Source organism: Anguilla anguilla, chromosome 7 (assembly GCF_013347855.1).
Source record: "Anguilla anguilla isolate fAngAng1 chromosome 7, fAngAng1.pri, whole genome shotgun sequence".
NCBI classification, from domain to species: domain Eukaryota; kingdom Metazoa; phylum Chordata; class Actinopteri; order Anguilliformes; family Anguillidae; genus Anguilla; species Anguilla anguilla.
In genome coordinates, this window is record NC_049207.1 from 12,229,946 (window position 1) to 12,257,445 (window position 27,500).

General features: G+C 52.6%; 1 protein-coding gene across 3 annotated transcripts in view; it reads right to left on the bottom strand.

The window, feature by feature from the left end:
* reln (reelin) overlaps positions 1–27,500 on the bottom strand; it is a 130,282-nt gene that overhangs the window by 29,147 nt on the left and 73,635 nt on the right. For all 3 annotated transcript variants that reach the window (XM_035426422.1, XM_035426421.1, XM_035426420.1), the window contains exons 4-29: positions 26,864–26,934; positions 18,573–18,605; positions 18,086–18,164; positions 17,768–17,864; positions 17,272–17,323; positions 15,918–16,014; positions 15,073–15,313; positions 14,447–14,592; positions 12,241–12,392; positions 12,032–12,147; positions 11,541–11,749; positions 11,153–11,281; positions 10,918–11,027; positions 10,623–10,689; positions 9,783–10,016; positions 7,491–7,652; positions 5,847–6,083; positions 5,073–5,265; positions 4,678–4,790; positions 3,159–3,296; positions 2,523–2,709; positions 2,157–2,362; positions 1,642–1,813; positions 1,335–1,538; positions 779–1,014; positions 128–285 (exon numbers count right to left, since the gene is read on the bottom strand). In XM_035426422.1, coding sequence (XP_035282313.1) covers positions 128–285; positions 779–1,014; positions 1,335–1,538; positions 1,642–1,813; positions 2,157–2,362; positions 2,523–2,709; positions 3,159–3,296; positions 4,678–4,790; positions 5,073–5,265; positions 5,847–6,083; positions 7,491–7,652; positions 9,783–10,016; positions 10,623–10,689; positions 10,918–11,027; positions 11,153–11,281; positions 11,541–11,749; positions 12,032–12,147; positions 12,241–12,392; positions 14,447–14,592; positions 15,073–15,313; positions 15,918–16,014; positions 17,272–17,323; positions 17,768–17,864; positions 18,086–18,164; positions 18,573–18,605; positions 26,864–26,934 — 3,839 coding nt within the window. The remainder of the gene's footprint in view (positions 1–127; positions 286–778; positions 1,015–1,334; positions 1,539–1,641; positions 1,814–2,156; positions 2,363–2,522; positions 2,710–3,158; positions 3,297–4,677; positions 4,791–5,072; positions 5,266–5,846; positions 6,084–7,490; positions 7,653–9,782; positions 10,017–10,622; positions 10,690–10,917; positions 11,028–11,152; positions 11,282–11,540; positions 11,750–12,031; positions 12,148–12,240; positions 12,393–14,446; positions 14,593–15,072; positions 15,314–15,917; positions 16,015–17,271; positions 17,324–17,767; positions 17,865–18,085; positions 18,165–18,572; positions 18,606–26,863; positions 26,935–27,500) is intronic.

Here is a 27,500-nt window from a genome sequence, read left to right on the forward strand (position 1 = left end):
CACACTTTTAGTCCAGTCTCTCTCAGTGCAGTGCAGTGCCACCCCATCACCCGAACCCCACCCCACCCCTTCACCCATTCACCCCCTCCCCACCCAAACCCCACCCCACCCTGTCCCAGAGCGGTACCTGTGTAGCCCATGTCGCAGAAGCAGACCCCTGAGATGCAGTCCCCGTGTCCCCCGCAGTGGTTGGGACAGGGCTCTGAGATGTACACCCCATCCAGGGCAAAGGCTGGGGCGTCCCGGTACATACTGCTCTCCTGGAACCAGCGGAACCGCGTCTTACTGAGGGAGCGAGGGGGGGGGGGGGGGAGAAAGAGATTAAGAGAGAGAATGAGAGAGAGAAAAAGAGATTAAGAGAGAGAAGGAGAGAGAAAGAAAGAGAAAGAGAGACAGAGACAAAGAGAGAGGGAGTGTCAAAGAGAATGAGAGATGGAGAGAGGGAATTTCATTTTATGTCGAAACAGTAAATCTGAAGCTAATGAAAGTGCATCCTCAGGAAGGAATGCTCATTTCCTTGATGATTAAAGATCTTTGACAGCAGAGAGGTATAATAACTCAGGTAAAGGAATCAGTCTGGAGCACACAGATTTTCAGCTTTTATTGCAGACAGCATGCAGACTATGCCAGACAGTGACCTCATCAGAGTCGACATTCACTTGCGTGTGCGTCTGCGCATTTGTCTGCGTCTGCGCGTGCATGTGCATGTGAGTGAGCGCGTGTGTCTGCGTCTGCATGAGCGTCTGCGTGTGCGTGTGCGTGCGCACGTCGGCGGTACCTGGCGGCCACGCTGCGCGGTATCACCACGGTGACCCTGCTCCAGCGCTCGTAGTCTCCGGTGTTGTAGACGGTGGGCTCCCGCAGCTCCCGCCCGCTGCCCTCACAGCCGCCCCCTCCTGGCGAGCCCGGGTAACAGCCCTCCCGCACCAGCGCCCAGGTGCGCCCGGCATCGTGGGAGTACTGCAGCAGCACTGGGGCCGAGGCGCTGAACTGAGACTCACAGCCAATGTTCAGCTGGGGGGAGGGGCCGAGAGAGTGACAGGAGATAACAAGGACCAATCAGAACTCATCTGGCTGACTGTGGCTCATCAGAGATAACGCAGCCATATCTGAGGATTAAAATGATGAATTTTAAAACCCATATGGAATATTCCAGAACGTGTTAATGAGTTACTTTCATTCCAAAACTTTTTTCTGCAGATCTAAAACACCTGTACTTTTTGTGTAATTTTTATTATATTGAATGATATTTTATATTGTTTTCTATTTGACCCTTGAGATCAACAGTATTAAAGTAAATTAAAGACCCTAATCGTTCAGATGACTCCTGGTACCTTAAACTGGAGGGTGTAGCCAGGGCGGAGGGCCAGGTCCCGGGTCACCGCCACCCTGTCTCCATCAGAGCGCCCAAACACCATGGCAGAGGGTGTGGGGGCACAGAAGCTGTCGTTCCTCTCCTCCATGCCCTCGTTCCCCAACATCAGCCACACACTCATCTGATTCAGGGGGTAGTCGAATGCCGGCTTCTCATAAAAGTTCTGAGGAGGAAGGAGTGATGGGGGGTAAGAGATCTGTACCTGTCTCAAATTAGGGAAGGGTGGGGTTGAGTCTCACCTGGGGAAGGGTGGGGTCGAGTCTCACCTGGGGAAGGGTGGGGTTGGCGATGGGTATGATGTGCTTCTCCCTCTCGGAGAGGATGATGATGTCATCGATGGCCCACTGGTCATAGCCGTCTCCGGAGTGGAGGGGCTGCCACCAGCGGAAGCGGGTGCAGGGGGTCTTGGAGGCCAGGGGCAGCTCGTAATGCACAAACCTGCCAGAGGGGGGCAGGTCAGTCACAAGGTGCTCTGTATGTTACTGAATGGGGTACACATGCATCCAGAACAATGGCACTGTAAAAAAAACACAGCTAGGCTTTTCTGTTTGATGATCGTTTATGTGATAAAATGACAAGACAACCAACTGTGCTGCTGGCCTTGAGGGCCAGGTAAAAGCACCACTAATTCACAGCTTCAGATGACCTGAGTTCCTCATTCCTTTTGTCTAATGATCAGCTGAAGAACTTTCCTCTCCCTTCCTGCACCTCACTCACTCACTCCCTCCATCCCTCCCTCCCTCACTCACTCACTCACTTCCTCCCTCCCTCCCTCTCTCACCGAGGCTTGGTGAAGTCTGTGAAGTACATCTCAGCAATGAGCCCCCAGCTGATGCCGCCATCGTTGCTGTACTGAAGGAGCACTCCCTCCTCCCGGCTGTCGGCGTGGTTACACTCCGCCCAGTCTCCGCCAACACGCAGGTAGAACTGCACAAACTCCGCCCACTCCGTGTCAAGGTCCCTGCTCACCAGCTGCCTCAGGCCAGCCTGTCACCACACAAATACAGAGTCACACGCACACACAGGCAATAATAGAAATTTAGTAGATTTTATAGTGTCTACTAATTATTTTTATAGTAAATCTACTAATGCAGTACAGGGTACAGCAAGTAGGCTTATCAGGAGGACAGGGTGAGAGGTTCTGTACCTTGCTGAAGTAGAGTGAAGACCCTGATGAGACAACTCCACATCCCTGGTCAGGCATCACCACCTCTCCACCAATCACCTCCAGCCATGTGTTGAGCAGTGAACTCTGGGACTCGAAGTCCGAGAGGACGCCGGAGGACAATGAGGTGGAAGGCTGGCAGTCTGGGCCTGAGAACCCATCATCACACCTGAGGAAGAGAGAGAGAGGAAGAGAGAGAGGGAGTACAGAAACAGACAGAGAGAGGTACAAAGAGAGCAGGAAGGGTGATTTATAAGGAGACAGAACTTTTTTTTAAATGGTCGGATTGAATCAATGGCCTGGTGTAGTCAGAGTGTACAGCAGGGATATACATGCCTGACCCATAAACCAAACACTCACTCATAAACCTGTACTCACTGATACCAGATCAATGGAATACTACTCAAACTAATGAAACGGTATGTTCCACACTAACTCAGTGTGTTTATACAGTATGTGTGTGTGTGTGCTTATACAGTATGTATGTGTGTGTGTGTATGTGTGTGTGTGTGCTTATACAGTATGTGTGTGTGTGTGTGTGTGCTTATACAGTATGTGTGTGTGTGTGTGTGTATGCGCCTGTGTGTGTGAGAGCGTTCATACTGCTCCCAGACTGACCTGCAGTGGCCGTGGTCACACCAGCCGTGGCCGTGGCACATGCCCGGGCACTGCTGCCCGATGTAGATGTCATCCAGCGCCCACTCGTCCTGCTCGCCGTAGTAGTTCTGGATCCACCTGAAGCGCGTGGCGCTGGACCTGCAGACAGCGCAGCCAATCGAATCAGAGACGAGTTCAACGCAAAGCAAAGCAACAGGTCCCAAACTATGACAATGCAAACCGAACGCCTGTGGAAATATTCAATTGACTCTTTGCTATAGAACTCTGACCCCCAGAGGTCTTTCATTCTAGGCGGCCACTTCACCCCCTGATTCTACAAATGTTCATTCTGACCGAATCAATTTCACCCCACTCACTAGTTCTGACAGAGGTTAGCCAGTGAACTAGTGAGCAGGAAAACCTGCAGGACTACAGACCTCAAACACTGTGGCCTATTAACCTGATCTATAATTTATAGCACATGTGAAATACAGAATTTGCTATGCATTATATGCCTGTTTCAGGGTCATATAAATCACCTCAGGGTCAAATGAGAATTTAGAGGTGGGCGGTCTAGTCTCCAGCACAGGACAGTGTAATAATTCTTCCACCCCCTAGGGGGAGACATCCCCACACGGGTCTCCAGAGGGTCTAGTGACACGGGCCGCCGGTGTGCCTCTCAGTCGGAGCGCGCCCGCGCCGTGAAGCTAACGTGCTGCGCCGTGAAGCTAATGTGCTGCGCCGCGCGGAGGTGAGCGATGGTCACCTGGCCCCGCGTGCGTTTCGGAGCATGCCCCTGCATGCGCCGCGGTGATGAAGAGATGCAACGGGGCGTGACCGGGAAATGCAGCCACGGTTACGGGGGGCCCGGGGGGGGGGCAGGGTGGGGGGGGGGCACAGGGACGGGGGCTGTTTCCTGCTTCAGTGATCGAGAGCGCAATTGCAGGGTGACCTTTAACCCCTTCATCACAGAGAGAGGTGCCGAGGAATCTTTAATCTTCATTCACGTCCCATCAGGGAGGGAAATAGATTAGGACACCTTTATTTAACACCGTGGAGGGGGGCTGGGACGGGGGCAAAAGAGAAATGAGGCTGTCCTGTAGGTCAGTGTGCCCTCTGAGATTTAGTGTGGAGACGGGAATGGAGAGCTGTCTGAATGGCCGGAGTCTGCGTGGGGCAGGGGCAGGGGCTGACAGCTATGGAGAGAAGGGTGTGCTGCCCTGTGCATAGGTCCTGTGCAGGAGTGGATGCCTGCTGTAGGGAGAGGTTCAGAGTGTGCTGTTTGTATGTGCATATTTTATGTACATGCATGCATGCATGTGCATACAGATTTCTTGTGTGTGTGTACATGCGTACACATGTGCTGTATTTGTATGTGCATGTGTGTGTGTGTATGTGCATGTGTGTGTGTCTGTGCGTATGGGTGAGTGTGTGTGCATCTGTGTGAGTACAAGCGTGTGTGCAAGGGTGTGTGTGTGCGTGAGTGTGTGTGGGTGTGTGTGTGTGTGTGTGCGTGTGCGTGTGTGTGCATGCTACCCACCAGGTCTTGTGCGGCAGGGGCAGGGTAATCCTCCTCCAGCTGCTGAACTCAGAGGGGTGGTACACGCTGGCCGCAGTGAACTCTGGGCAGCTGGGCATCCCAGGCAGACAGGCCTGAACCACACAGCAGGGAGGCACGCGCACATCAAACACAGCAAACACAGGGTACATCAGCACAGTGCAGCACAACACAGCAAGGCAAGATGTTGTATAATCCCAACCGAACTTCATTTCCACATTACGACTGTATCGTTTTAGCTGTTCAACATCCAGCTGCTCAAAAGAAAAAAGAAGGCCATAAAGAAAGTATTAAAACTGCAGTATGTAAGTCACCCTGGATAATAACGGCTAGTCTGCAGGTAGATTCGGGAGGGCGGCGGCGCAGAAAGGCCTTACCTCCTTCACCAGGTGCCAGGTGAGCCCGTGGTTGGTGGAGAACTCCAGGCGCACCTGCGTGTCGATGTGCGGGGAGGGGTCCCGGCCGCACCCCATCACCAGGGAGAACTGCAGGGTGTAGGAGGCCCCGATCTGCATGGACTGCGTCTCCACGTAGCGCAGGCTGGAGCCCGGGCTGGGCTCCCCGGAGAAACTGAGAGAGAGCGGGATAGACATTCAGGCTCTGGGACACAGGATCTAAAACGCAGGGTTTCGGGAACTGGACTGAGATGCTGCGGGTTTGATTCCCAGGTGGGGCACAGCCATTGCACTCATAACCGCTTCAGTAAACACCCAGCTGTATGCAGGGAGTGTACGTAACAGATTTAAACAGTACACGTCACTCTGGGTAAGAGCATCTGCTAAATGCCTGTATGTAAATGTGAACTGAGCAGCTGCAACAGCTTTAAATGCTGCTCTTCCCCACAGCGAGACGCTTAAATCCAGAAGCTCTGCGGTACATCTGCAGCTGGGCAGCAATATAAAAGAGCATAACTCAACAAGCACAGCTCATCATTCCCACCAGAGAGAGAGAGAATGAGTCCTGTCTTTCTTCACTTCTAACAGTGGCTATGTTCTCTCTCCAGACTGTCAGTTTGGGTCTCAACTGAAGAAAGCCAATGGTACACAGCAATATGCATGTGTGTGTGAGTATATACATATGGTGTGTGTGTGTGTGTGTGTATGCGTGCGTGTGAGTGTGTGTGTGTTTCAGGTCCTGCAGTCAGGACGTACCTGAGAGTCCAGTCATGTTCGCAGTAGGGCTGAACGTGGCCCAGGTAGAACCCCAGACTCTGGGTGACGTCCAGCACGTTGCTGAAGTCCAGGCTGATGGTGTTGAAGAGCACGGAGGTCATGGTGATCTCGTCCAGCGCCCACACGTCCTGACCCCGCCCAGAGTGGTAGGGCTGCCACCAGCGGAACTGCACCCCAAACTTACGGGCACCTGGGGGCAGCTCCACAGAGACAATCCTGACGGGGGTGAGAGGAGAGGGGGCATCAGGGGAGACTGTACATCTTCCTGTGTGTGTGTGTGTGTGTGTGTGTGTGTCTGTGAGTGTCTGTGTGTGTGTGTGTGTGTGTGAGTGTCTGTGTGTGTGTGTGTATGTGAGTGTCTGTGTGTGTGTGTGTGTGTGTGTGTGTATGTGAGTGTCGGTGTGTGTGTGTGTGAGTGTGTGTGTTTGGGTGCCTGTGTGTATGTGAGTGCCTGTGTGTGTGTGTGTGTGTCTGTCTGTGAGTGTCTGTGTGTGTGTGTGTGTGTGTGTGAGTGTCTGTGTGTGTGTGTGTGTGTGTGTGTGTGTATGTGAGTGTCGGTGTGTGTGTGTGTGTGTGTGTGTGTGAGTGTGTGTGTTTGGGTGCCTGTGTGTATGTGAGTGCCTGTGTGTGTTTGGGTGCCTGTGTGTGCATTTATGTGCGTGCACGCATAAGCTCTTGTGTGCGTGTGTGCGCGTACGCGCGCATGTGTATTTAGTGTGTGTGTATGAGCCTGTGTGTGTATGTGAGTGTGTGCACGTGTGTGTGTCTGTGTATATGAGCATGTATAATGATCCCAACAGCCCAGCTGGTATGAGTCACGCAGTCCCTGGGCAGAGACTGAAGCTGGAGGTGTTGAATAACCCACACAATCACAGCCGGTTCTGTAACTCTACCCCCCACCATTCCCAACACACTGCTCTCCACACTCTTACAATCCTCCAATCAAACCCCGGCACCTGACCTCGCCCTAACCCTCTCTCTACACCAGTACAGTGCTCTCCAGACCCCTACAATCTTCCTCCCTCCCACCCAAAACAATGCCCTCTTCCTCCCACCCCCCCCTCCCCAAAGCCCCTCTCTACCCCCCCAAAGCAGTGCCCTCCAGACGCCCCCACCTGGCCCCTCCCCTGTCCCTCCCCAGCAGGGCTCTCGGCCAGCCCCTGACCCAATCCCTGCGCTCCCCTGGTGTTCTCTGTGTGGCCACAGAGCTGTTTGTCTTCATTAGAGAGACAGACAGCAGCAAATGACTCAACAAGTCCCAGAAGATTATTCCCCTATCAGAGAGGATGTGTGAGAGGTCCTTACGTCTCAGTTAAGAGACACACATACACAGGAAACACACACACACACGTATACACAGACACACATGCACACACACACACACACACACACACATACACAGACTGTGTGGGGACATTGCCCATGTGTGCACTGCTTGCCTGTGTGGGTTCAAATACTAACACATGGCCATGCACAGATTAGTGTTTATTATTCAAAATGCCTGAAAAGTGTGTGTGTGTGTGTGTGTTTACCTATGAGTGTGTGTGAGTGCGCTCAGCATGAGTGCGTGCGTGGATGTGTGTGTGTGTGTGTGCGTGTGTATGTGTTCAGCATGAGCTGTACCTGGGCTCGTGGAAGCCCTGGTAGGAGTAGTGCTGCAGCAGGGTCCAGGTGATGCCGTTGTCAGAGGAGTAGTGCAGTAGGACGCCCTCTCCTGGCTGGTCAGGAGCAGGGCAGGAGCTCAGAGTGCTGCGACTGCCCAGCCGCAGGGTAAACTGGAGATATCTGAGCGAGGAGGGGAGAGGAGGAACAGGGAGCGAGGGAGCAAGGGGAGGAAGAAGACAGAAGGAGGGGATGGTGAAGGGGAGGGAGAGCAGGAGGGAGAAACCGCGAGAGGGAGGGAAGGAGAGGGACACAAAACAAACAACAATAAATAACGAGGAATAGGGAGGAAAATTTTTAAAATTCAGTTGGTGTTCGGAATAGACGCGCCATAATTGCTGTAATTTGACAGCTGAGTAAACAGATATAAATGATCCCGTCTAAGCGAGAGGACTGGAACCGATCTGAGGACACAACAACTCTTCCTTGTCCTTGGCTCCAGGTTTTAATCACCAGCGCAGTTTCCTTCCTCCAGCAGGTGTTTACTCAATCAGGAAGGAAACCGATATTAAATACGGGCGTCAGGTGGCACGCAGGGAGCCACGCCAGGCACCATCAATCTAACGCCGATGCCATCTCCCGCTCGCTTTCTCCATCCCTCTCTCCCTCCCTTCATCTCTCCTCATCAGCGGCTCGCCCCGCAGTCGCCATCCATCTCCCCTTCCGGAAACGGAGGGAGCGGGAGAGAGCGGGAGAGAGCAGAGCACCATGGGAATCAATCTGCCCCGCAGAGCGGAGAGACGGAGCCATAATGGCTCCTGATGCGCTGTGGAGAACGCACCGCGCCTTATCACAGTCCGGGGATCGGCGAGCGGGACCTGCTGGCCCCGCAGAGCAGTGAGACGGAGCCATAATGGCTCCTGATGCGCTGTGGAGAACGCACCGCGCCTTATCACAGTCCGGGGATCGGCGAGCGGGACCTGCTGGCCCCGCAGAGTAGTGAGACAGAGCCATAATGGCTCCTGATGCGCTGTGGAGAACGCACCGCGCCTTATCACGGCCCGGGGATCGGCGAGCAGGACCTGCTGGCCCCGCAGAGCGGAGAGACGGAGCCATAATGGCTCCTGATGCGCTGTGGAGAACGCACCGCGCCTTATCACAGTCCGGGGATCGGCGAGCGGGACCTGCTGGAGAAACTGGCCCTGCAGAGCCGCTGCGTGTTCCTCCGTCTCCCAGACGTCCCCTGAAGTGCCCCGCCCCCCCTGAGTCTTTGTGCGTCCCCTTTCCCTGTGTCTTACTGCGCCTCTATCCCGGTGCCTTTGTCTTTGAGTCTTCACTCATTTATTTAATTAATTAACTCGGTGTACAGATTAATTGAATCCTGAAATTGAAATCAATGTGGTTTTTTTTTTCAGTCTGGCCGAGCGTGTTCTCTCTAACGCACGTGGGTAGTTTCTGGCTAGTTTCTGCTTCTTTCTCCAATCTGCTCTCCAGCAGTGCTGGAGACAACAGGGCAAATAAGGTAAGGGGCGCAGGCAGACTCCACGCCCGTCAGAGTTTCTACAGCGCTCTGAGGTGGGGACTGCCTTCCCCCCAGGGTCCCGTAATGGACGACCTTACGCTGTCATCTCCTGGCACGGCTGCGGACAGGATGTCCTGGACCTTGGCATGCGTCGCTGTGCTGAGAGCTAGCGCTTTAGCACGATAAGCTAGCCCCCCCCAACGCGCTCATTAGTTTCTCTAAAGCATCCCAGCGTGTTTATGACTCAGTGGCCTGGATTCACTCAACATCTGCCCTGAACCTCGTCCTTACTCACAACTGAATGCAAACATTTGTTCTTTTTTTTCCCAGACGAGCAGCTTGGGGAGTTCAACAAACACCAAAATGAACTCACCAAAGGGGAAAAGAGGAAAAAAAAACTTGCTTTCATATTTAATCCAATGTTAAGGAAAAATGTTAATTGAATCCAGGCTAGAGTTACTGTGTTCTTCTGTCCATGTGTCGGTATTTTCTAAGCCCTGGGTTTTCAACGGGGGGTCCACAAGATAATGCAGGGAGTCCCTGGTCAGATTTCATATGCAATGACTATATACTTATTTGGGAAGATATAAAGCCATTTCCTAAAATATAACCCTTTTAAACCTATGAAAGATGCATTTGAGCCTGAGTGGTCCCTGGATCAACAACAAGCGCCTCAGCGTGTTGCTAGCGTGTTGCTAGCGTGTTGCTAGCGTGACTCTCGGCGCGTCCCGGAGCGCGTTCTCCCCCTCGCCCCCGGGCGGCCCGGCGGCCCGGCGGCCCGGGGCGCTTACCTGGCCTGCGAGCTGTCCAGGGAGGCGGTGACCAGGTGGCGGCGGCTGTCGCGGTTGAACACCAGGGCCTTGCCGCTGGCCAGCACGCCGCAGCCGAAGCTGACCTCGGCGCCGCGCAGCGAGGAGAAGCTGTGATAGGACGAGAGGCGCGCGCTGGAGAAGCCCTCCGACAGGAAGGCGGGGAAGGTCTGCGACGCCAGCTCGCACGCCGGCCCGCTGAAGCCCGGGTCGCACCTGAGGGCCGAAGAACAGGGTCTGACTGCTGGGGGCCCCTTTATATCAGCACAAGCAAGTCCCGCCCATCACTGCAATCGCCTGCACCGATTGGACAGAACCGCATGTCCGTCAGCCGGTACTAGCATCCACTCTATTCTGCTTCATAGGGTACAACTGCACCTAGAACCACTCATGAACCCAGAAAAAACGTACTAATTTATCTTTAAAAAAAAACAATAAAAAAAAAAACGTATTCATTAATTTAAGTGTCAATTGCACCGGGAAGTTAAAAAGGGGAAAAACATGAAAAATGTAAAAACTCTGAAAAGATATTGCATCATAATACTCATGTTCTACAAATACACTAACGGTTTCTTTGACAAACCAAACATTCGGAAAGAATAAAAGGGTCAAAAAGAGAGAGGTCAGAGATAAGTGGAGACAGAGTGAAGGTGAGAGAGTGGGAGAGAGAGAGGGAGAGATGGATGGGGTTAGAGGAAAGGTGGTGGTGGGGGGGGGGTAAGATTTACAGTGAGCCCTGATGGGAATTAGCTTCAAGGTGAAGGTTAGCCCGGTTTGATCAGTTTACTGCTGATGAGGTGGGTGACTGACAGCTCCACGTACTTGCAGCCGGTGCGGGTGCAGTGTCCTCTCCCCGAGCAGAAGCGCAGGCAGGACGGACCGATGTACACTGCGAGACAGGACAGACAGACGGACGCACGGTGTCAGAATCATTTCCCTTTTACGTGGCTCTACATCAATGCTGGAAATTTATACTGTGTGCTGTGTCTTTCTCTCTCTGTGAATCATCAGTAGACAGACAGTGGAGCAGTGAAAGGCGTTTTGTGTACTAATGCTCAAAGTTCAAAGAGAGGAGAGAACAGCCTCATAACGAAAAACGGAGGTGTCGTGTTCTCACCGTTGTCGATGGCCCACATGTTGCCGGGGCCCAGGCCGGTCTGTTTCCAGCGGAATCGGGTGCTCTCCGTCAGCGCCGCGTTGGGCAAGGGAATGGATATCCTGGTCCACCTGCAGGGGGCGACAAAAACACGCAGGAATGACGGGTCTGTCAGTGGAACACAGCGCAGAGGCGTCGAGGTTCTGCCCCGTCGCGCCCGCGCGGACCCGGAGACCAGCGGCCCGGCCGGACTGACCCGCTGTAGTTTTCGGAGGAGTAGACGGTGCTGTGGGGGAGGTGCGGCCCGGCGCACAGCTCGGGGAGACACTCCGTGTGCAGGAGGGACCAGGAGCGGCCGTGATTGGTGGAGAACTCCAGATTCACACTGGCAACGCGGGCAGAGAGAAGACAGACAGCAATTTACCCTTTAAAAGCAACCACCCGGAACATAACACAAGAACAAACGACAAGCAAATAAGGCAACGAAGCATCTGGAGAAGCTATGAAAGCTCTCTGCAGCGTCCTGTGTATTCGAGACACGTCACCAATCAGGAAGCAAATGAGAAGGCTGTTGATTTATGTGCTTGTCTGAGGTAAATTATAATGCACGGCGCTGAGGATGTGCGCGTGGGCAGGAGCTGCACCTGTTGGCGGGCTGGTAGGACCCGCAGCCCAGGTTGATGGAGAACTGCGCCACGTGCGTGTACGTGCCAGGCACCACGGGCAGCAGCTGCATGAAGTCCAGCACCCAGACGTGCCGGTTGGCACCGGCGTGGGCACGCTGCTCCAGACAGAACTGGGTCACCGGGGTCTGCAGCTCGGTGGGCAGCGCCACCGACACCACCGCAGGGGTCTGAGGGGGAGAGAGAGGGAGGAGCGGAGAAAGAGAGGAGAAAGACAAGAGAGGGAGGAAGGGAGAAAGAGAGGAGAAAGACGAGAGAGGGAGGAGCGGAGAAAGATGATGGGAAGAGGGAAAGGAGGGTAAAGTGGACAGGGATATGGAAGGAAGATTAGGTGAGGGGAGTGCTGTTAAAGCGCAGTAGATCTCAGTGCTCAGTGCTGTGCCATGTTCAGTAAAGGGTGTGTTGTAATTCATAGTGCACAGTAGACTTCAGTGCCCTCTCAGAGCTTTTACCCTGTAGGAGGAGTAAGGCAGGGTGTCCAATAGGACGTGCTCTCTCCGCCCCTCTGACCGACCGAAGAGGATGACGTCATTTTCGTGGGACTCTCCAGGGTCACACTGTCCCCCACCTGTCCCACACAACACAACGCACAGTCAGTCAGTCCTGTGGCATCACGGTAACAGAAGATTCGGGAGGGGGGCGGGGAGGCGTCTGAGCGTACCCATGGAGAAGTGGAAGCGCAGGTTGCCGTAGGACGTGGTGTCCAGGTAGGGGGTGCACACCTTCCTCTCCCCGTCCCGCAGAAACACCAACGCCAGGCCCGACTCCACCTCCCCGCACTGTGTCCCGTACACGGCCCCCTCTATGTCCCAGCTGGGGAGAGAGAGAGACAGGCATAGAGGAAGAGACAGAGAGAGAGAGAGAGGCATAGAGAAAGAGGGAGTGTGAGAGAGAGAGATTATATGAGAGTTGTATGATGGACAAATCCCTTGACACTTCTGTTGAGTAACAGAGATGGATGCATCCATTTCCATAACGACCCAGGAGCAGGGCGCACACATATCCCCGCACACATATCCGCACACACAAATCCCTACACACAAATCCCCACACACATATCCCCGCACACGCTGTAGCAGGAGGACACATTCCTTCACCCTGCGAACGAAGGCGGGCTCTTCCGCGGCTCCGTGCCTCTTAAAACGCTCGCTTCCCTGAGCGGCTCTGAATGAGATTACAGGACGGGGGAGACCGGGAGGCGGGGGGGACCGGGAGGCGCGGGGGAGGAGGAGGGCCTCATTAGGGCTGACAGCAGCGTGAGACACGGGGCTCCCGGTGGCCCCGCAGCACAAAAAAACCCCCTTTTCCCAGAATGCAGCGGCCCCGAATGGTGCTCCTCCGAATGTCCCCATTAAGCCCGCGGAGCTCCTGGGTGCAGCTGTCTTCACAGTTAAATCGCAGGGAGGAGGAGGGGGGGGGTGTTGTAAATCCACCTGTGTGTTCTCCTCTCATTAGCAGAGCGAGTGAGGCAGAGGCAGTGCACACGCATGCGGGTGCGGAAGGACTGTTATAAGGAAGCTGCTCTCTTCCTCTCTCCCTCTCATTAATGCACCCCAAGCTGCCGGTGACACCTGCCTGGAAGTCCTCATCATATTAGCTAAGTTAAGTGCGGTGGGGGCCTCGTCTCTCCTGCCCAGGGCCCGAAACTCCTTTCCCGGAGTCATGTGACTACTGACACCCTAGTGTGATGCTCAGATCTGCGGTCTCTCTGTGCTGTTCTCATTAAGCAGCCACACACCGTCCTGTCATCCACCTGCTGCTGGGCTGCCTGCTACTCACACTAGCGCTCGCTCATTACCGGCTCCAGCTCTCCCTGCCTGTTGCGTGGGTGTGTGTGTGTGTGTGTGTGTGTGTGTGTGTGTGAGTGTGTGTGTGTGTGTGTGTGTGAGTGTGTGTGTGTGTGCGTGTGTGTGTGTGTGTGTGTGTGAGTGTGTGTGTGTGTGTGTGTGTGCGTGTGTGTGTGTGTGTGTGTGTGAGTGTGTGTGTGTGTGTGTGTGTGCGTGTGTGTGTGTGTGTGTGTGTGTGCGTGTGTGTGTGTGTGTGTATTTGCTTGTGACTATATTTGTGCGCGTGTGTGTGAATAGGTCTGTTTGTTGTGTGAGCACAGTGCACTGTGACACGGCCACTGTGTCACACAGAGCACTGTGACATGGCCACTGTGTCGCACAGAGCACTGTGACATGGCCACTGTGTCACACAGAGCACTGTGACATGGCCACTGTGTCACACAGAGCACTGTGACATGGCCACTGTGTCACACAGAGCACTGTGACATGGCCACTGTGTCACACAGAGCACTGTGACATGGCCACTGTGTCACACAGAGCACTGTGACATGGCCACTGTGACACACAGAGCACTGTGACATGGCCACTGTGTCATACAGAGCACTGTGACATGGCCACTGTGTCACACAGAGCACTGTGACATGGCCACTGTGTCACACAGAGCACTGTGACATGGCCACTGTGTCACATGGGGCACAGTGATAGGCATATCTGGTAGCCACACTGCCAGAATTCAGTGGCTGCCTTCACTGAGATAGGCCCCGGACTGCAAGCGATGGCCTGGGAGAAATTCACACTGTGAGGATTTCAGCACCATGGAGAGCTTCCCCAGTACCCCAGGAGCATGCTCCGTAAGGGCTCTCCAGCACATGGAAGGCATTCACACACTCGGACACAACACCAAGGGCCTCCATTTATCAGCCAACAGCGCACCAGAGTTCCAGTTCCCGCATTTTAATTGGCTGATCGCAACATTTGTGACAGATCCTAAAAGAGCTAGGAGCACCACAGCTGATGTCATCAGCACAAAAAAGGGCTCGGGTTGTCATGCGCCCCCGCAATGACTTCACTGTTACTCACCCCGAGGGGGGGCTCTCGAACTCTTCCTCCCAGTAGCTGCGCCCCTCCTCGCGGTGCAGGTCGATGTCTCGTGTGGAGGCGAAGCTATGGCCCGACATCTCGTTTCCATGGAAATACAGGGCGTTGCCCTCTGACTGACAGGCGTGCTGGTGAGAAGAGATGGTCAACATTATGGACACAAAGAAATCATGAATGATCCTACACCCAATTGGTTTCAACAATTTCCCACATCTTAAAATACTATATATACATACATATGTGTGTGTGTTCATTTTAGTATATATATATCATTATTTTACAGTAGATGTACCGTATCCAATCTTACACTGAATCTGATATGCGACTGCATATGCGATTGTAGGAATGCATAAGGAATGCAGTTGCTGTCTCTAAGCACTCTACTAAGTCCCTTGAGTACTTCCCATTATTATTGTTTCCACAGAATTACATTGCATGAATGAGTGCAGAATCCCAAGTGTTTATTTGAAGGTGAATTCAGTCGATGCACTGAACTGCCTGTTTTTCTCCGCACTGTTTATCTCTCATTGGCGGCGTTAAATGCTAGGCTAAGCGTAACGACCTGATACAGGCCTGTGTGTGTGTGTGGGGGGGGGGGGGGGGGCTACCTTGACGGTGGCCCCGGGGAAGAAGAGCCAGTTAGCCGTGTCCGGAGGGTCCAGGCTGTCCTCCAGCAGCGGGGGCCGGTGCGCCGTGTTGGCCAGGAGCACGTTGTCCAGGCTCCAGCAGGACTCGTACCCCTCGGGCCCCATCACGGGCTCCTGGGCCCAGCGCAGGCGCACCCCCTCGCCCCGGGACGGGAGGGGCAGGGGGAGGAGATGCACCACCGTGGTGCTGTTGGAGGGGGCTCTGTCACACACACACACACACACACAACAGCAGCTGGAGTCAGAGAGGTGCCGTCTATAACAGTCACATCACTGTCAAACAGCTTCAGCTTCTAGACTTTTCATGCCTGAGTCTATGAATCCTAGTGCTGAGAGAGAGATGCAGAGAAAAGGAGAGAGAGAGAGAGAGAGAGAGAGAGAGAGAGAAGCAGAGACAGACAAGAGGGAGGAAAGATGCAGAGAGTGAGAGAATGAGAGAGAGAGATGCAGAGTGAGTGAGAGAGTGAGAGAGATGCAGAGAGAGATGCAAAGAGAGATGAAAAGAGAAAAACATGGATAGAAATGCACAGAGAGAGAGAGAGAGAAGCAGAGACAGAGATGCAGAGAGATGTGTGAAATGACATGATGTGTCAGAATTGGGGAGGTGTGAGAAAGAGAAAGGGAGGAGAGAGAGAGAGAGAGAGAGAGGAGGAGGAGGAAGTGTTGGTGACAGATGGAGAGACAGGGGGACGGATCTCGGCGTGCGGATGACAGGAGAGAGAGAGAGAGACAGCGAGAGAGATGATAGAGAGCAATAACAAACAAGGGAACGGGAGGGAAAGGAGGGATGGACGGGGAAGAGAAACCTGATCTTCTCCAGGGTGGTCCACTCGTCCGAGCCGTTCAGACTGAAGGCAACGTTGATGCACGGGTCCGAGTAACTGAAGCGACAAGAGCCGGAACCTGACGGACAGACAGACGGACGAACAGACAGGAGGTTGACAAAGGAGCGTAGAAGAGAGGAGATACTTCATACTTCATGGCTTCACAAGGCTGTGCTTTAACATGAAACAGACTGTGGAAGAGAGAGGGACTCAGACTGCTTAGAAGTGTTAATGTGTCAGCTTTTTTTCATCAATTCAATTTCCTCCGTTGGCCCAGCTATGATCCACTCCTGCCCTCTGGGACTGGAGGCAGCCCGTCGCTAAGTCCTTCCCTCCAAATGATGTAGAAACGATGTCTGAATGGTGTCACGGCCAAGAAAGAGCAGCAAACGGGCAGCTGAGCTGTTCTGAGCAGCATTACGGTGGGGGCGAGAGAAAGTGCTGAGGACTGCATATGCCCAGCTTTAGAGTGCCCCTCTCACCCTCCACCGGGGGGGGGCAGGGAAGTGGGCCTGGGGGGGTAGGGCGCCTGGGGGTCAGGGGTCACTAATGGAGACAGCAACATGGCCTATTCATGAGCGCAGACCTCTCTGGTGTACCTCTCCCCAATCTCCGTCCCGCAGGGACTCTCTGAGGGGGGCGGGGGGGATACAAACATGCACCTGACCCTCAGTGACCTCTGACCTTACTCACATCTTCTATTTATGACCTAAAAAAACCCCCACAGATGTACAGTACATGTATATATATATATGAACACACACACACAAACTCTCTCACACACACACACGCACACACACTCACACAGTCTCTCTCTTTCTCCATCCCTCAGTCGTCTGCGTGCACAGCTGCTAGAGGTGAATTTAAACAGCTACTGCTCTGATGGGATTACACAGATGGATATTATGGGGTATATAAAAAAATGAAAGCGCCACATAATTTGTCTCTGACATGCAGAATAACTTGTCGTAATACGTGTGGCGGTGTTTATCTACGCCTTCTGGGTAAGAACTGTTGCGTCTGAAGGTGACTCGCGCTTGTAAACCACAGCGCGACAAAGCCTGGCGAGTTTACGGCGTTACCAGGGGAACGATAAAGGAAGACTAAACCAGGAAGTGCGTCCCAGTCATGGAGACTGCTTCAGCTACTGCAGCTCAGTAATTACAACTGCAGAATGAGAATGAGTTGAAGGTATAAATTCAAGGGACGGGCCTCCGTGACAGTAAGTCTCCAGGCCCCAAGGATAGCCATAAAGAGGCATAAAGAGCGGGTGCCTCTGGGTGTGGAGATGGGTGTTGGGGGGTTGTGTAATACTAAGACTGTTCTCTTTACTCACCCAGGGCAAACTGCAGGACAGAGGCTGTGCTGGTGTTGAGAGGCAGGGTGGTCTGAAGGGTTAGAGGTCACAGGTCAGCAGGTCACAGGGGTTAGAGCACACTTCATTTTCTCTGTCTTGTCTCATTCACAGCAAGTCAACTTGGTTTCAAATGCCTGTGTGCTACAGTAAGTCATCACACAGTACTACGCACACGTGTGCGTGCATGTGTGAGTGTGCGCACGCATGTGTTGGTGTGTGTGTGCATGTGTGTGTTTTCTGTTGCCTTCCAGCTGCTCCAGAGCAGTCACTAATGATGCCGGGCATTGCTAACGCTCATGACATCAGAGTAAACAGAATCAGACACACTTCTCAGCTGTTTGCTGGCATCCCGTCATCACCACCTCAGCAGTCAGAGCGGTAGCGCGGAGGATAGCGGCTAGATAAACCGCAGCGCGCATATGCCTCACTAACGGTGTTGCCAGGGCGACAGCTCGCAGCGCAAGGTGACAGTTACCAGCTCTCTCTGTCCAAATGGCTCGCAGAAGGTCACCGACCGACCGTGAATCAGGACCCCACACTGCTCTCCCACCTCACAGTTGCTGCACTCGGACCTGAACACGCAGAGAGCGGGAGAGGAGGAGGGCCCGGAGAGAAGAGAAGGAGATAAGAAGTGGTGAGGGAGATAAGAACGTGCGAAGGGAAGAAAAGAGAGAGTTGAAAGAGAGGTTAACATGAGCTGTGGCATAGTCATTCATGAGTCATTTATGAACACATTAGTCAATAAAAAAAAAAACAAACCACAAACATAAACATCTGCTGTTTTGCAACCCACCAGATACTGGGGTCCAGCTCCCCCTGCTGGTTGGAGTCGAAGTCGTCTCGGAGGATAACGTGAGTCCCGTGAACCTCGGCTATACGGCAGGAGCACAGAGAGAGCGAGAATGTTCACAGGACAGGGACAGAGAAGAAAAGAGGAGAATGTTCACAGGACAGGGACAGAGAAGAAGAGAGGAGAATGTTCACAGGACAGGGACAGAGAAGAAGAGAGGAGAATGTTCACAGGACAGGGACAGAGAAGAAAAGAGGAGAATGTTCACAGGACAGGGACAGAGAAGAAGAGAGAAGAATGAAACAGATGTTGGAAGGACACGGGGGGAAGGATTGATGCAGGCGGGGGTAAAGCGAAGGAGACGAGATAAAAGAAAGAGTGATGTGATTACAGAGTCGGGGGAGAGAAAGAGAGAGTGAGCAGCGATAATGTGCTCCACAACAGCCAAGTCCTGCTGGCGGAGCAGCGCCAGAACAAACGAGCTACTCACCCAGACTGGGCCTGAGAGGGGACTCAGTGGGAGCTAAAAAACACAGAGGAGCCATATTAGCTGAGCTGACAGGGAATGCACACATACACACACGCGCACACATGCACACACCCACTGACATGCACACACATACACACACACACACACTCTCTCTATCACACACACACACACGCACACACATACACACACACACTCTCTCTCTCACACACACACACACACACACAGAGTTCTGGAATCCAAGTGATGTGAAGCTGGAAAGAACAGAAACATAAAAGTATGTGTGTTTGTATTTGTGTGTAAGTGGTGTGTGAGTGTGTGTGAGTGTATGTATGTGTGTTTGTATTTGTGTGTAAGTGGTGTGTGAGTGTGTGTGAGTGTATGTATGTGTGTTTGTATTTGTGTGTAAGTGGTGTGTGAGTGTGTGTGAGTGTATGTATGTGTTTGTATTTGTGTGTAAGTGGTGTGTGAGTGTGTGTGAGTGTGTGTGCATGTGTGTTTGTATGTGCGACAGACTGTAAGAGCACGCGTAAGGGAGGTTTCCTGAAACAACCTGAAGAGGAAACTGAAAGTTGAGTGAGGCAGACTGCTCCCCTGCCTCTCTCCCTTGCTAACAGCTGATAAACTCCCAGCGCAGGCGTCTGTTCTGACGGTAATTCCCCTCCATAATGGGCTCCCGCTCCACCTTGATTAACGGGCGACCAGCAATTAACCCCCATCCTCCCTGCTGGCCCCGCTGCCCTCACAAACGGGCTTTCCTTAATCTCCACCCAGCGCTAAGACTCACTCTCTTTCTCTTTCCTCCATTCATCTCCCCTGGGAGGCAGGCCACGGACGAGAGCGCGCACACACAGACACACGCACTTAGATACACGCACTTACATCTGTCTCTCACACACACTCACTCAAATAACCACACACTGACATGAAAACACCGATACACGGATATGTGCTCATGCTATGCACACACAGACACACACACTCACTCAAATAACCGCGCACTGACATGAAAACACAGACACTCATGCTCACACACACACACGGATATGTGCTTATGCTATGCACACATAGGCATGCACAAGCACACACACACACACACACACACACACAAAGACACCCACCCTCATGTTTTATAATCCATTCTAAGCTTCTGAGGGGTATAACCCCCACCAAAATCTACCAGAAGCTGAATTCCTAAAAACAGGTTTAAGTTCCTACACTTCTTGGACAAAATCTCTCGACTCCCTAATTCACCATCCCAGCCCGATTTCTCCAAGTCCTCAGACTCAAGCCAAGGATTGAGGGCTCCTTAATTAGGGCTGAACTCTTCTAAAAAGGGGGGGTAATCTACAGCACCTCTCCAGGAGGAGCCCCTGCACCTGATTAGCAGGGGCCGCGATAACGCATCACCTCATTTCAAACTTCGGAGCCAACTTTTACGGGAGCTCAGAAAAGTGCCCGGTAAGATAACGCCGACAAGGCTCCTGAGCAGGCCGTCTTTGCAGACTTTTTAAGCCGCAACCCCTCAGTAACAAGTGGGTAACAAGTGTTTCCCAATCAAAACTTACTTCTGCTATTCACGGGGGACCTCCCTAACGAAGATGAACGAGAATTTAAATGAATGTTAATTAGAATTTTGAGATGCAAGCCGACCCCTGAACCCTTCCCCCCAGACCCTACCATGGGGATACTCAGATCTGGCCCGTGAGATCTTCAGTAATCAGCGACTAACTCAGGCTTAGACTTGGGACACCAGGTGAATGGACATTAATTAATGAATTAATTCTGAGGCAGAAAAGACAGGCGGGTTTGTGTATCCCTCTCCTACGGATTAGATTTACACTTTCAGGCTGAAGGTAAATCAAATTCAAGGATGTCGCAAACCTAAGAGCCCAAACAACAGTGAGGACGTGTGCAGAACAACAACAGAACAACCCTGCCTGTCAGGGTTTTTATCATTATTTCTGACAAATATTTAATATTTTGTATGATTAAAGTGAAGTGCATTCCCTTTACCATCTTTAATGACCCATTTACTGTTTTTCACATAAGTGAGGGTGGCCCTCATTTTCATTTCAGGAAACATGTAATGACTGCAACTCTATTCAGTGACAAGGTCCTAGGGCCAAATAGAAATAAATACAGAATAAACACAGAATAAAAACATTTTATTGATCTTATGCTAATCCATCTGTCCAAAACCTCATCTACTACAGTAGCACCCTTAAATATTGTCATGTTATTTTGGCTGCCCCCTCCCAACACCCTCTCTCTAGATGTTTATGTTCTCTGGTTGCGGGAAAGCAGTTGGAGGTCAGTAATTCCACTAAGGCTCCAAAAAACGGCTTCAACTACAGCTTCTCCCTTTTGGTACTTTCATCTCTCCACTGGCACTTTCATTCTTTTATTCTCCTTCAGTCTTTCTCCTGCTCCTCCTACCCTCCGCTCTCTCTCTCTCTGTCTCTCTCTCTCTCTCTCTCTGCCTAATTCAGAGAGTGCAGACAGTCACACACTCATAGCAGTTTTGCCTAATCCCTCTCACTTACTTAAATACTTCAATTACCGCTTCCACTATTAGAGCCTGATCTCCGTTAATGCCTGTATCTCCCGGCCCAGGGCTCACACTCAGCGCTCAACGGCCCGTCCCCCTCTAAACCCTCCCCAAACTCGGAGAGGGCTGGGCACAGTGGGGGTTTGAGCTTCCTAAACTAAATGAGGGCGAGATTCGGCAGGCTCAAGACATCTTCACACAAAGCACGAAGGGCACAAGTCATTCCAAATCTCATCCCCTTCCTCTTTTCCATCTGTGGCACTAATCTTTTCTTTCTCTCCCCTTCTCCGGTATTTTCACTGATGGCCTCCACCACATCTCCCTTGAACTCTTTATCAAGGCCGATAGCAGGGAGCTATGTGGGTTAGGGTTACCAGAGTTACGTAAACCGATGATGAGAAAGAAAAAAAAAGGCAATCTAGATACCACCCACAGTTAGTCAAGTGACCTTCAATTGTCTGACACACACAAATACATGCGAGTGTGTGTGTTCGTGCGTGTGTTTGTGCGTGTGTGTGCGTGTGTGTCTGTGTGTGTGTGTGCGTGTGTGTGTGTGTGTGTGTGTGTGTGTGTTTGTGCGTGTGCGTGTGTGTGTGTGTGTGTGTGTGTGTGTGTGTGCGTGCGGGATTGTGTGTATGCAGTCAGGGGAAGATGGTAGTCCAAGGTAATGACTGTCTAAAATGGGGGAGCATCGCCACGACGACACATTGCCGAAGGACTCCATAAATCTCCGGCAAAGAGATTTCTGGAGCACACTCACCGGCGCTCCGAGCCAATCGGAGCGGCGGGTGATCTCAGCCGGGCCACTCCCACCGCATCAATCACGGCCCAGCGCTGGCGGAGGCGGCCCGCGCCGCCCGCGAGGGGAGATAAGCAGCCGGGGAGAGTAAATCTACGCGGGATAGATACACTGAGAGGGGGCTGAGGGAGGTTTTCAAGGTTCCCGGGAGATGAAGGATGGACAATTGTCACACGGAGCAAGGAGCCCATCGGGTCCCTTCTGATCTCCCCCTGAGGGACCGTAGCTCACGTGAGTTATGTGTGAATTTAATAATCCATCCGCGGGCCTGTGGAGCCACCGGCGCCCATAAAGGGCCTGATTTATAGCGCCGCTGGAAATTAAAGGGTCTGGCGGCGCGCGACTGAGAGGAGCATTTTGAGCGTCCTGTCAGGGGAGGGCCTGTGATGTACTGCCGCCCCCCCCCCCCCCCCCCCTCACCGCCACCCCCACGCCTCCTCCCATCCCGCCTCCGCGCTCCCCGCCAGAGGCCTCCTCTACCGTCCGTACCCCGCGCCCCGCGCCCAGCGCCCCGCGCCCCGCGCCCAGCGCCCCGCACCCCGCGCCCGTCTCCCGCTCCACGGGCGCGATGTGGCCGCTCAGCACTTTTTTTCCCCTCGCCGGGGCGCGATGGAAAGTGGAAAAACATTTTCTCATTTGTCATTTCGTTCCACAGCCCCGACCCCGCCGGCGCACACAGACAGCGGGGGGAAAAACAAACACGCAACGGGCGGAAGGTCCGGCTGCTCGGAAACGGCAGCGGGGCGAGCAGAGCCGTGCTCAAAGCCTAATTGGGCAGAGAGCGGGGGGCGGGGGGGGGGGCGGGGGAGAGGCAGGCACTGCTGTCACAGGAAGTCTGGAGCCAGCGAGGGACGTTTGAAGCTAGTCCTCCTCCCTGTACTGTAACCGCACTACCTGTGCGTTTGATACACTGGGGGGTTTTTCCCCACACGCACCAAAAATACCAACTGTGGCACAAACTCCTGCTGAAGAACCAAAGCCTCTCAAACTTCTGCTGCTTCAGACACTCGAGTACACACACACCTAAAAAAAGCTGCCCATTACCTGCTCTGCCTCAGCCTCTCCCTGCTTAAGCCCCCCCCCCCCCCCACATACTTTCTTACGGAGAAGCAGTGTTATGGAAGAGGCACTCCCAGATTTTGAGTCGGCGATGGTTCGACACCCCCTCATCCTCTTTCCCCTGCTCTCTTCTCCTCCCCTCCCCTCATTCCCCCCCTTCTCTCTCTCCCTGTTCCAATCCTTGCGGAAGACTGAGCTGCTCTCTCTCTCTCTTTCTCTCACCCTAATCTCCTCATTTGTGCCGCTATAATTCATCCTCTTTCTGATCGCCACTGATTCCCAAACTTAGAAACACTATCCTTCTGCCTTTTTCTTTTCCACGGATCACAGCCCCGCTTAGATATTTCTCATTTCCTTAGCGTCTTTAAAAGCCTCTCGCTATGGCCTTGAACTTTGAAGTGCCTTGAGCCCCTACATCCTCTTGCCCTTGTGGAATTTCAATGCGAGTTTTTTTGGAAACCTCTCTTCCTGTACTGCATTTGTGCTTTTTATTGATAACAGCCATCCCATGAATATATTTTCCCCTTATTGACTCAGGATGATTCTCCCAAAGTTGTCCTTGCACAATGTGGCAGCTGGCAAAGCCCAGAGCTGTTTCTTATTACAGTTTGTTCCTTATTACGGTTTGTTCATTATTATGGTTTAACCACACCAAAGTCCCTGCAGTGATTTAGGCCTACATGCAATCAACGCTCATTCTTAAGCGAAGATAATAATTAAACAAAGTTGTTCAATTCTTATTTAAAAACAGAACTTGACTCGGATGAACTTTCCAAACTGTGGTTTGTGATGTAAACACATTTACATGAAAGTAAAATTTAAGGACAAATGTTGATTGAATCCAGGCATTAGAAAAAGTTACAGTGGAGATATATCATAGCGCTCTAAGGCCTTGTGGAATGTGGACAGAGTCTCAAGACGTCCTTAATCAGTCCGCTGTCTCTTTGCAAGGCGAACAGATCAATCTCCAAATCTGAGATTTGAGACCCTGCTGGCAGTTCCTCTTGACATAAATGACTTTTTCCGACTCCAAGGCGCTCAATTAAATCGCGTTTCGAGTTTGCGTTCTCCACGCGCTCCTGGGGGGTGGGGGGTGGGGGGGGGTTGGGGGGGGTTGATGGATGCGCCGAGCTTTCTGCTCGCGTCAACGGCGTGACGACGCGTCGCAGGACTGATGGCGTTTTAATTCCCGCCTAACGGGCGGGGAGGCGCAACCAGCGCGCTTCCCACCGGGACGTGACCGATGCGGAGTCGTAAAAAAAAAAAAATGGCGGCTCCGCCCCTCCACGCCACGCCGCGCCGCGCCCTCCCCCACACGCCCAGGAGGCGTCCCCGCTAAACCATTAGCGGTTGCGGTTATTAGGATCAAAATCAAACGGGCGGCTAATTGGCATTCCTGTTTAACCCTGTGAGGCCTCCAGGTTGAAAGCAGCGCGGGCCTCTCTATTCTTCTTTCCCCCCTTCTTCTTCTTCTTCTTCTTCTCCTTCTCGTCCTCATAAATCTGGCACCAGCTGCTGACATCTCATGAATTAAACAGTAAGGGCTTAACTATCCGCAGGAAGAAGAAGAAGAAAAAAAAAAAAAAAAAGACTTGGCAAAACCACCACTGACTAAATATTTATCAGCCAATTTGCCAGCATTGCAGGGTTCCATCTTCCCCCCTTTCCCTTTCATCCCAATTCCCCGCTGAATGCAGAAACATCCGCGCGCGCACGCTACCGCTAACCGCTAACAAACCAGACTGACGTGAGGACAGGGGGGGCTCTGGGACCAGCAGAGAAACCCGCACACGCTACTCCCGCTCTTCCATCTGCGGTTATCGAATTCCCACCCCTCCCGCTCGCTCGCACCCCCAAATCCGTTTTTGGGGTTGAGTCGGGGACGAAGGGGAAGGATTGGGTTTGCTTCTGCTGAATTATTTATTCTGTTAGCTTTCATCATCTACGTATAAGTGGTTCGGGAACACAAGTTCGCTTGTCAAGCTGCCAAAGCCAATTTGAATTAGGATTTGTATCGTGGCACTGCATCTCCGCTCTCTCGCCCTCCCTCCCTCTCGCTCTCCCCCTCTCCCTCCCTCTCACTCCCTCTCTCCCTCCCTCTCACTCCCTCGCTCGCTCCCTCGCTCCCGTCTCCCTTTCCAGGGTTTAATGGCTGGATGCTGGTTGAGCGGCACTGTAAGCAGCACTCTGCATAAAAACACAGGGCGAGGCTGAGCTTATCTCAGCGTCGCCAACCTGTCCCTACCCCTCTGTGTATCCTGTATACCGGTATCACTGTCTGTCTCCCCCTCCTCTCTCTCTCTCTCTCGATCTCTATCTCTCTTGCTCTCTCGATAGCTGCTAGACGGCAGCTTGAGTACGCTCTCTACAAGTTAATAAAAAACCTTCGTGAATTTCCACCCAAGTGGGTGATAAAGAGGGCAATGTGTCTTGTTAATAAAGAAGGGAATCTAACCAGACACTATAAAGAAACCCAATGCGAGAAGAAGTCCAGTTCATGAATTTTTGGGTAAATCTTTGTTTTTCTGTTCTAGTTTACTTCTTTTTTCAGACTTTTTAGAGTTTGTTTAATAGCATATTTCCTAGTTCAGATTTATCTAAATTGCTTGATGTTGAAAGAGCTCTTAACAGTCAAGTCCATCTCTATGCCTCCTCTCCCCTCCACTCCTCTCCTCTCCTCTCCCTTCCCTCTTTCTCTCTCTCTCTCTCTCTCTCACAGGCCCCATGGCTCATCCCCATCTGATTTGTAATTTAAATTTCCTGACAGGGCTCTGCCATGAGAAAGTGACATATTATCCGGTCGTCCAGGAATTAGCCAGTAACGAGGTCGACCGCCTGTTCTCCTCTCCCCCTCTGTACATTTTTTATGGTGTTTGATCTTCCCCGCGCTACTGCCACGCCGTCGATTTATGACCTTCAACTTTCTCATTAACATCCTCCCTCCATCCCTCCATCCCTCCATCGCCGGAGAGCAAGCTCTCATTACTGACACCGGCAATTTACTGCCGCGCAGCCCTGAGCTTTCTTCCTCTCCGCTCTCTGTCACTCTATCTCTCTCTCTCTCGGTCTCACTCCTCTCTTTCCCACTTCCTCACAGGCTCTATCACTCCCCATCTCATCACCCTCTCCGTCCTCCTGTCTAGTGCTGGAACATCTCGCTGGAGAGCCGATCCAAGCTCTTGCCAAAGACGCGTCTGGCTGTGAGGGGGGGGGCGGTCCTGGGGGGGCCAGGGGCGGAGACATCCGGCGGCAAGGTGAACCGTAGCTCAACATTCCGCTGTTTTAGGCCCCCCTGGAGAGCCTGGAGAGCCTGGCTCTCTTTCTGAACCTGTGATCAGGCCTGGGTGGAATTTCTCTGGGCCCCACACACAGGGTCAGGGACCTCTGGCACAGGGTGGCACAGTCAGGTCTGGTCATGTTAACAGTAAGCTGTGCTTCCAGCCAGTATTTTCAACGGCCTGCCGCCAGGAGGCCTAATTACTGAGCCGTAGCCATGCCGCAAAGCTGTAACCCTGATTCGAGGATCATGGGAAGGACCATGTGTTCATGTCCACTGTGAGTCCCTGCCACCTGAACCTATGTCTCTTATATGCCTGAGGTCATGGGTCTAGAGAGACATGGGTGTTGAGGCAGTCTGTGAAAACTAGGTGCCATGGTAACATGGTCTCTGACTACCAATAGTTCAAAATGACTTCAACCCATGTGGTCATCTTAGTCCTCGGTGTGATGAATTAACCTAAAGTACGTGTGCTGGGTCTTTGTGAGGATTTGAAACACCTGCCCAGGAGAAATCTCTCCAGCAGGGTGAGAGGGGACAGAGGGAGGGTGTTTCTCATCTCCCCCACAATCCACCTAGGCTGGAGAACATCGCGCAGAGCCCCTCACCTCCTTGCTCACAGAGCTGCTGAGCCAGAGCGTCCTTGAAGATGATCTGTCCCCGATGGGTGGCTGTGGCCCTGGAAAGGAAAGAGAGAGAGAGAGAGAGAGAGAGACCTTAGACCTTTGATTCCCCATTTATTTTGACAGTTAAAAGAAACATACAATTCTCGTTATCCAAATATATCAAACATAAAAGTTTTCCAGCGGTTCCCACTGAAGGAGACCCGATTTGCTCTGCCACTGAGCATGAAAGCCATCTCTCATAAAAGCCTGTACAGCCGTCAGTGCTCGTGTTCCCCAGCTCCATAAGGAACCAATGACGATCCAGCCCCATTCCCTCCATCCGTCTCAACAGACTACAATCTGGATCCCTCCAGCAGGCATCTTCATGATATAGCACCCTTTGTGCTGCCTGCAATGGGAAAGAAGCCACTCTGCTTTTCAAGGATGATAAGGCCCCGCCCCCCCTTTCTGGAGTGGCAGATATAATGCCCCTGCCTTCAGCCAGTGCTGCCCTGACCAGGTACCTCTGCTCAACTCGTGACAGTTCACCAGGTTAACACTGCCACCTCACGCCAATGTGGACACCACCAGATTGTTTATGATAAGAACACTATATGACAGCCCTGGCACAATCCACTTC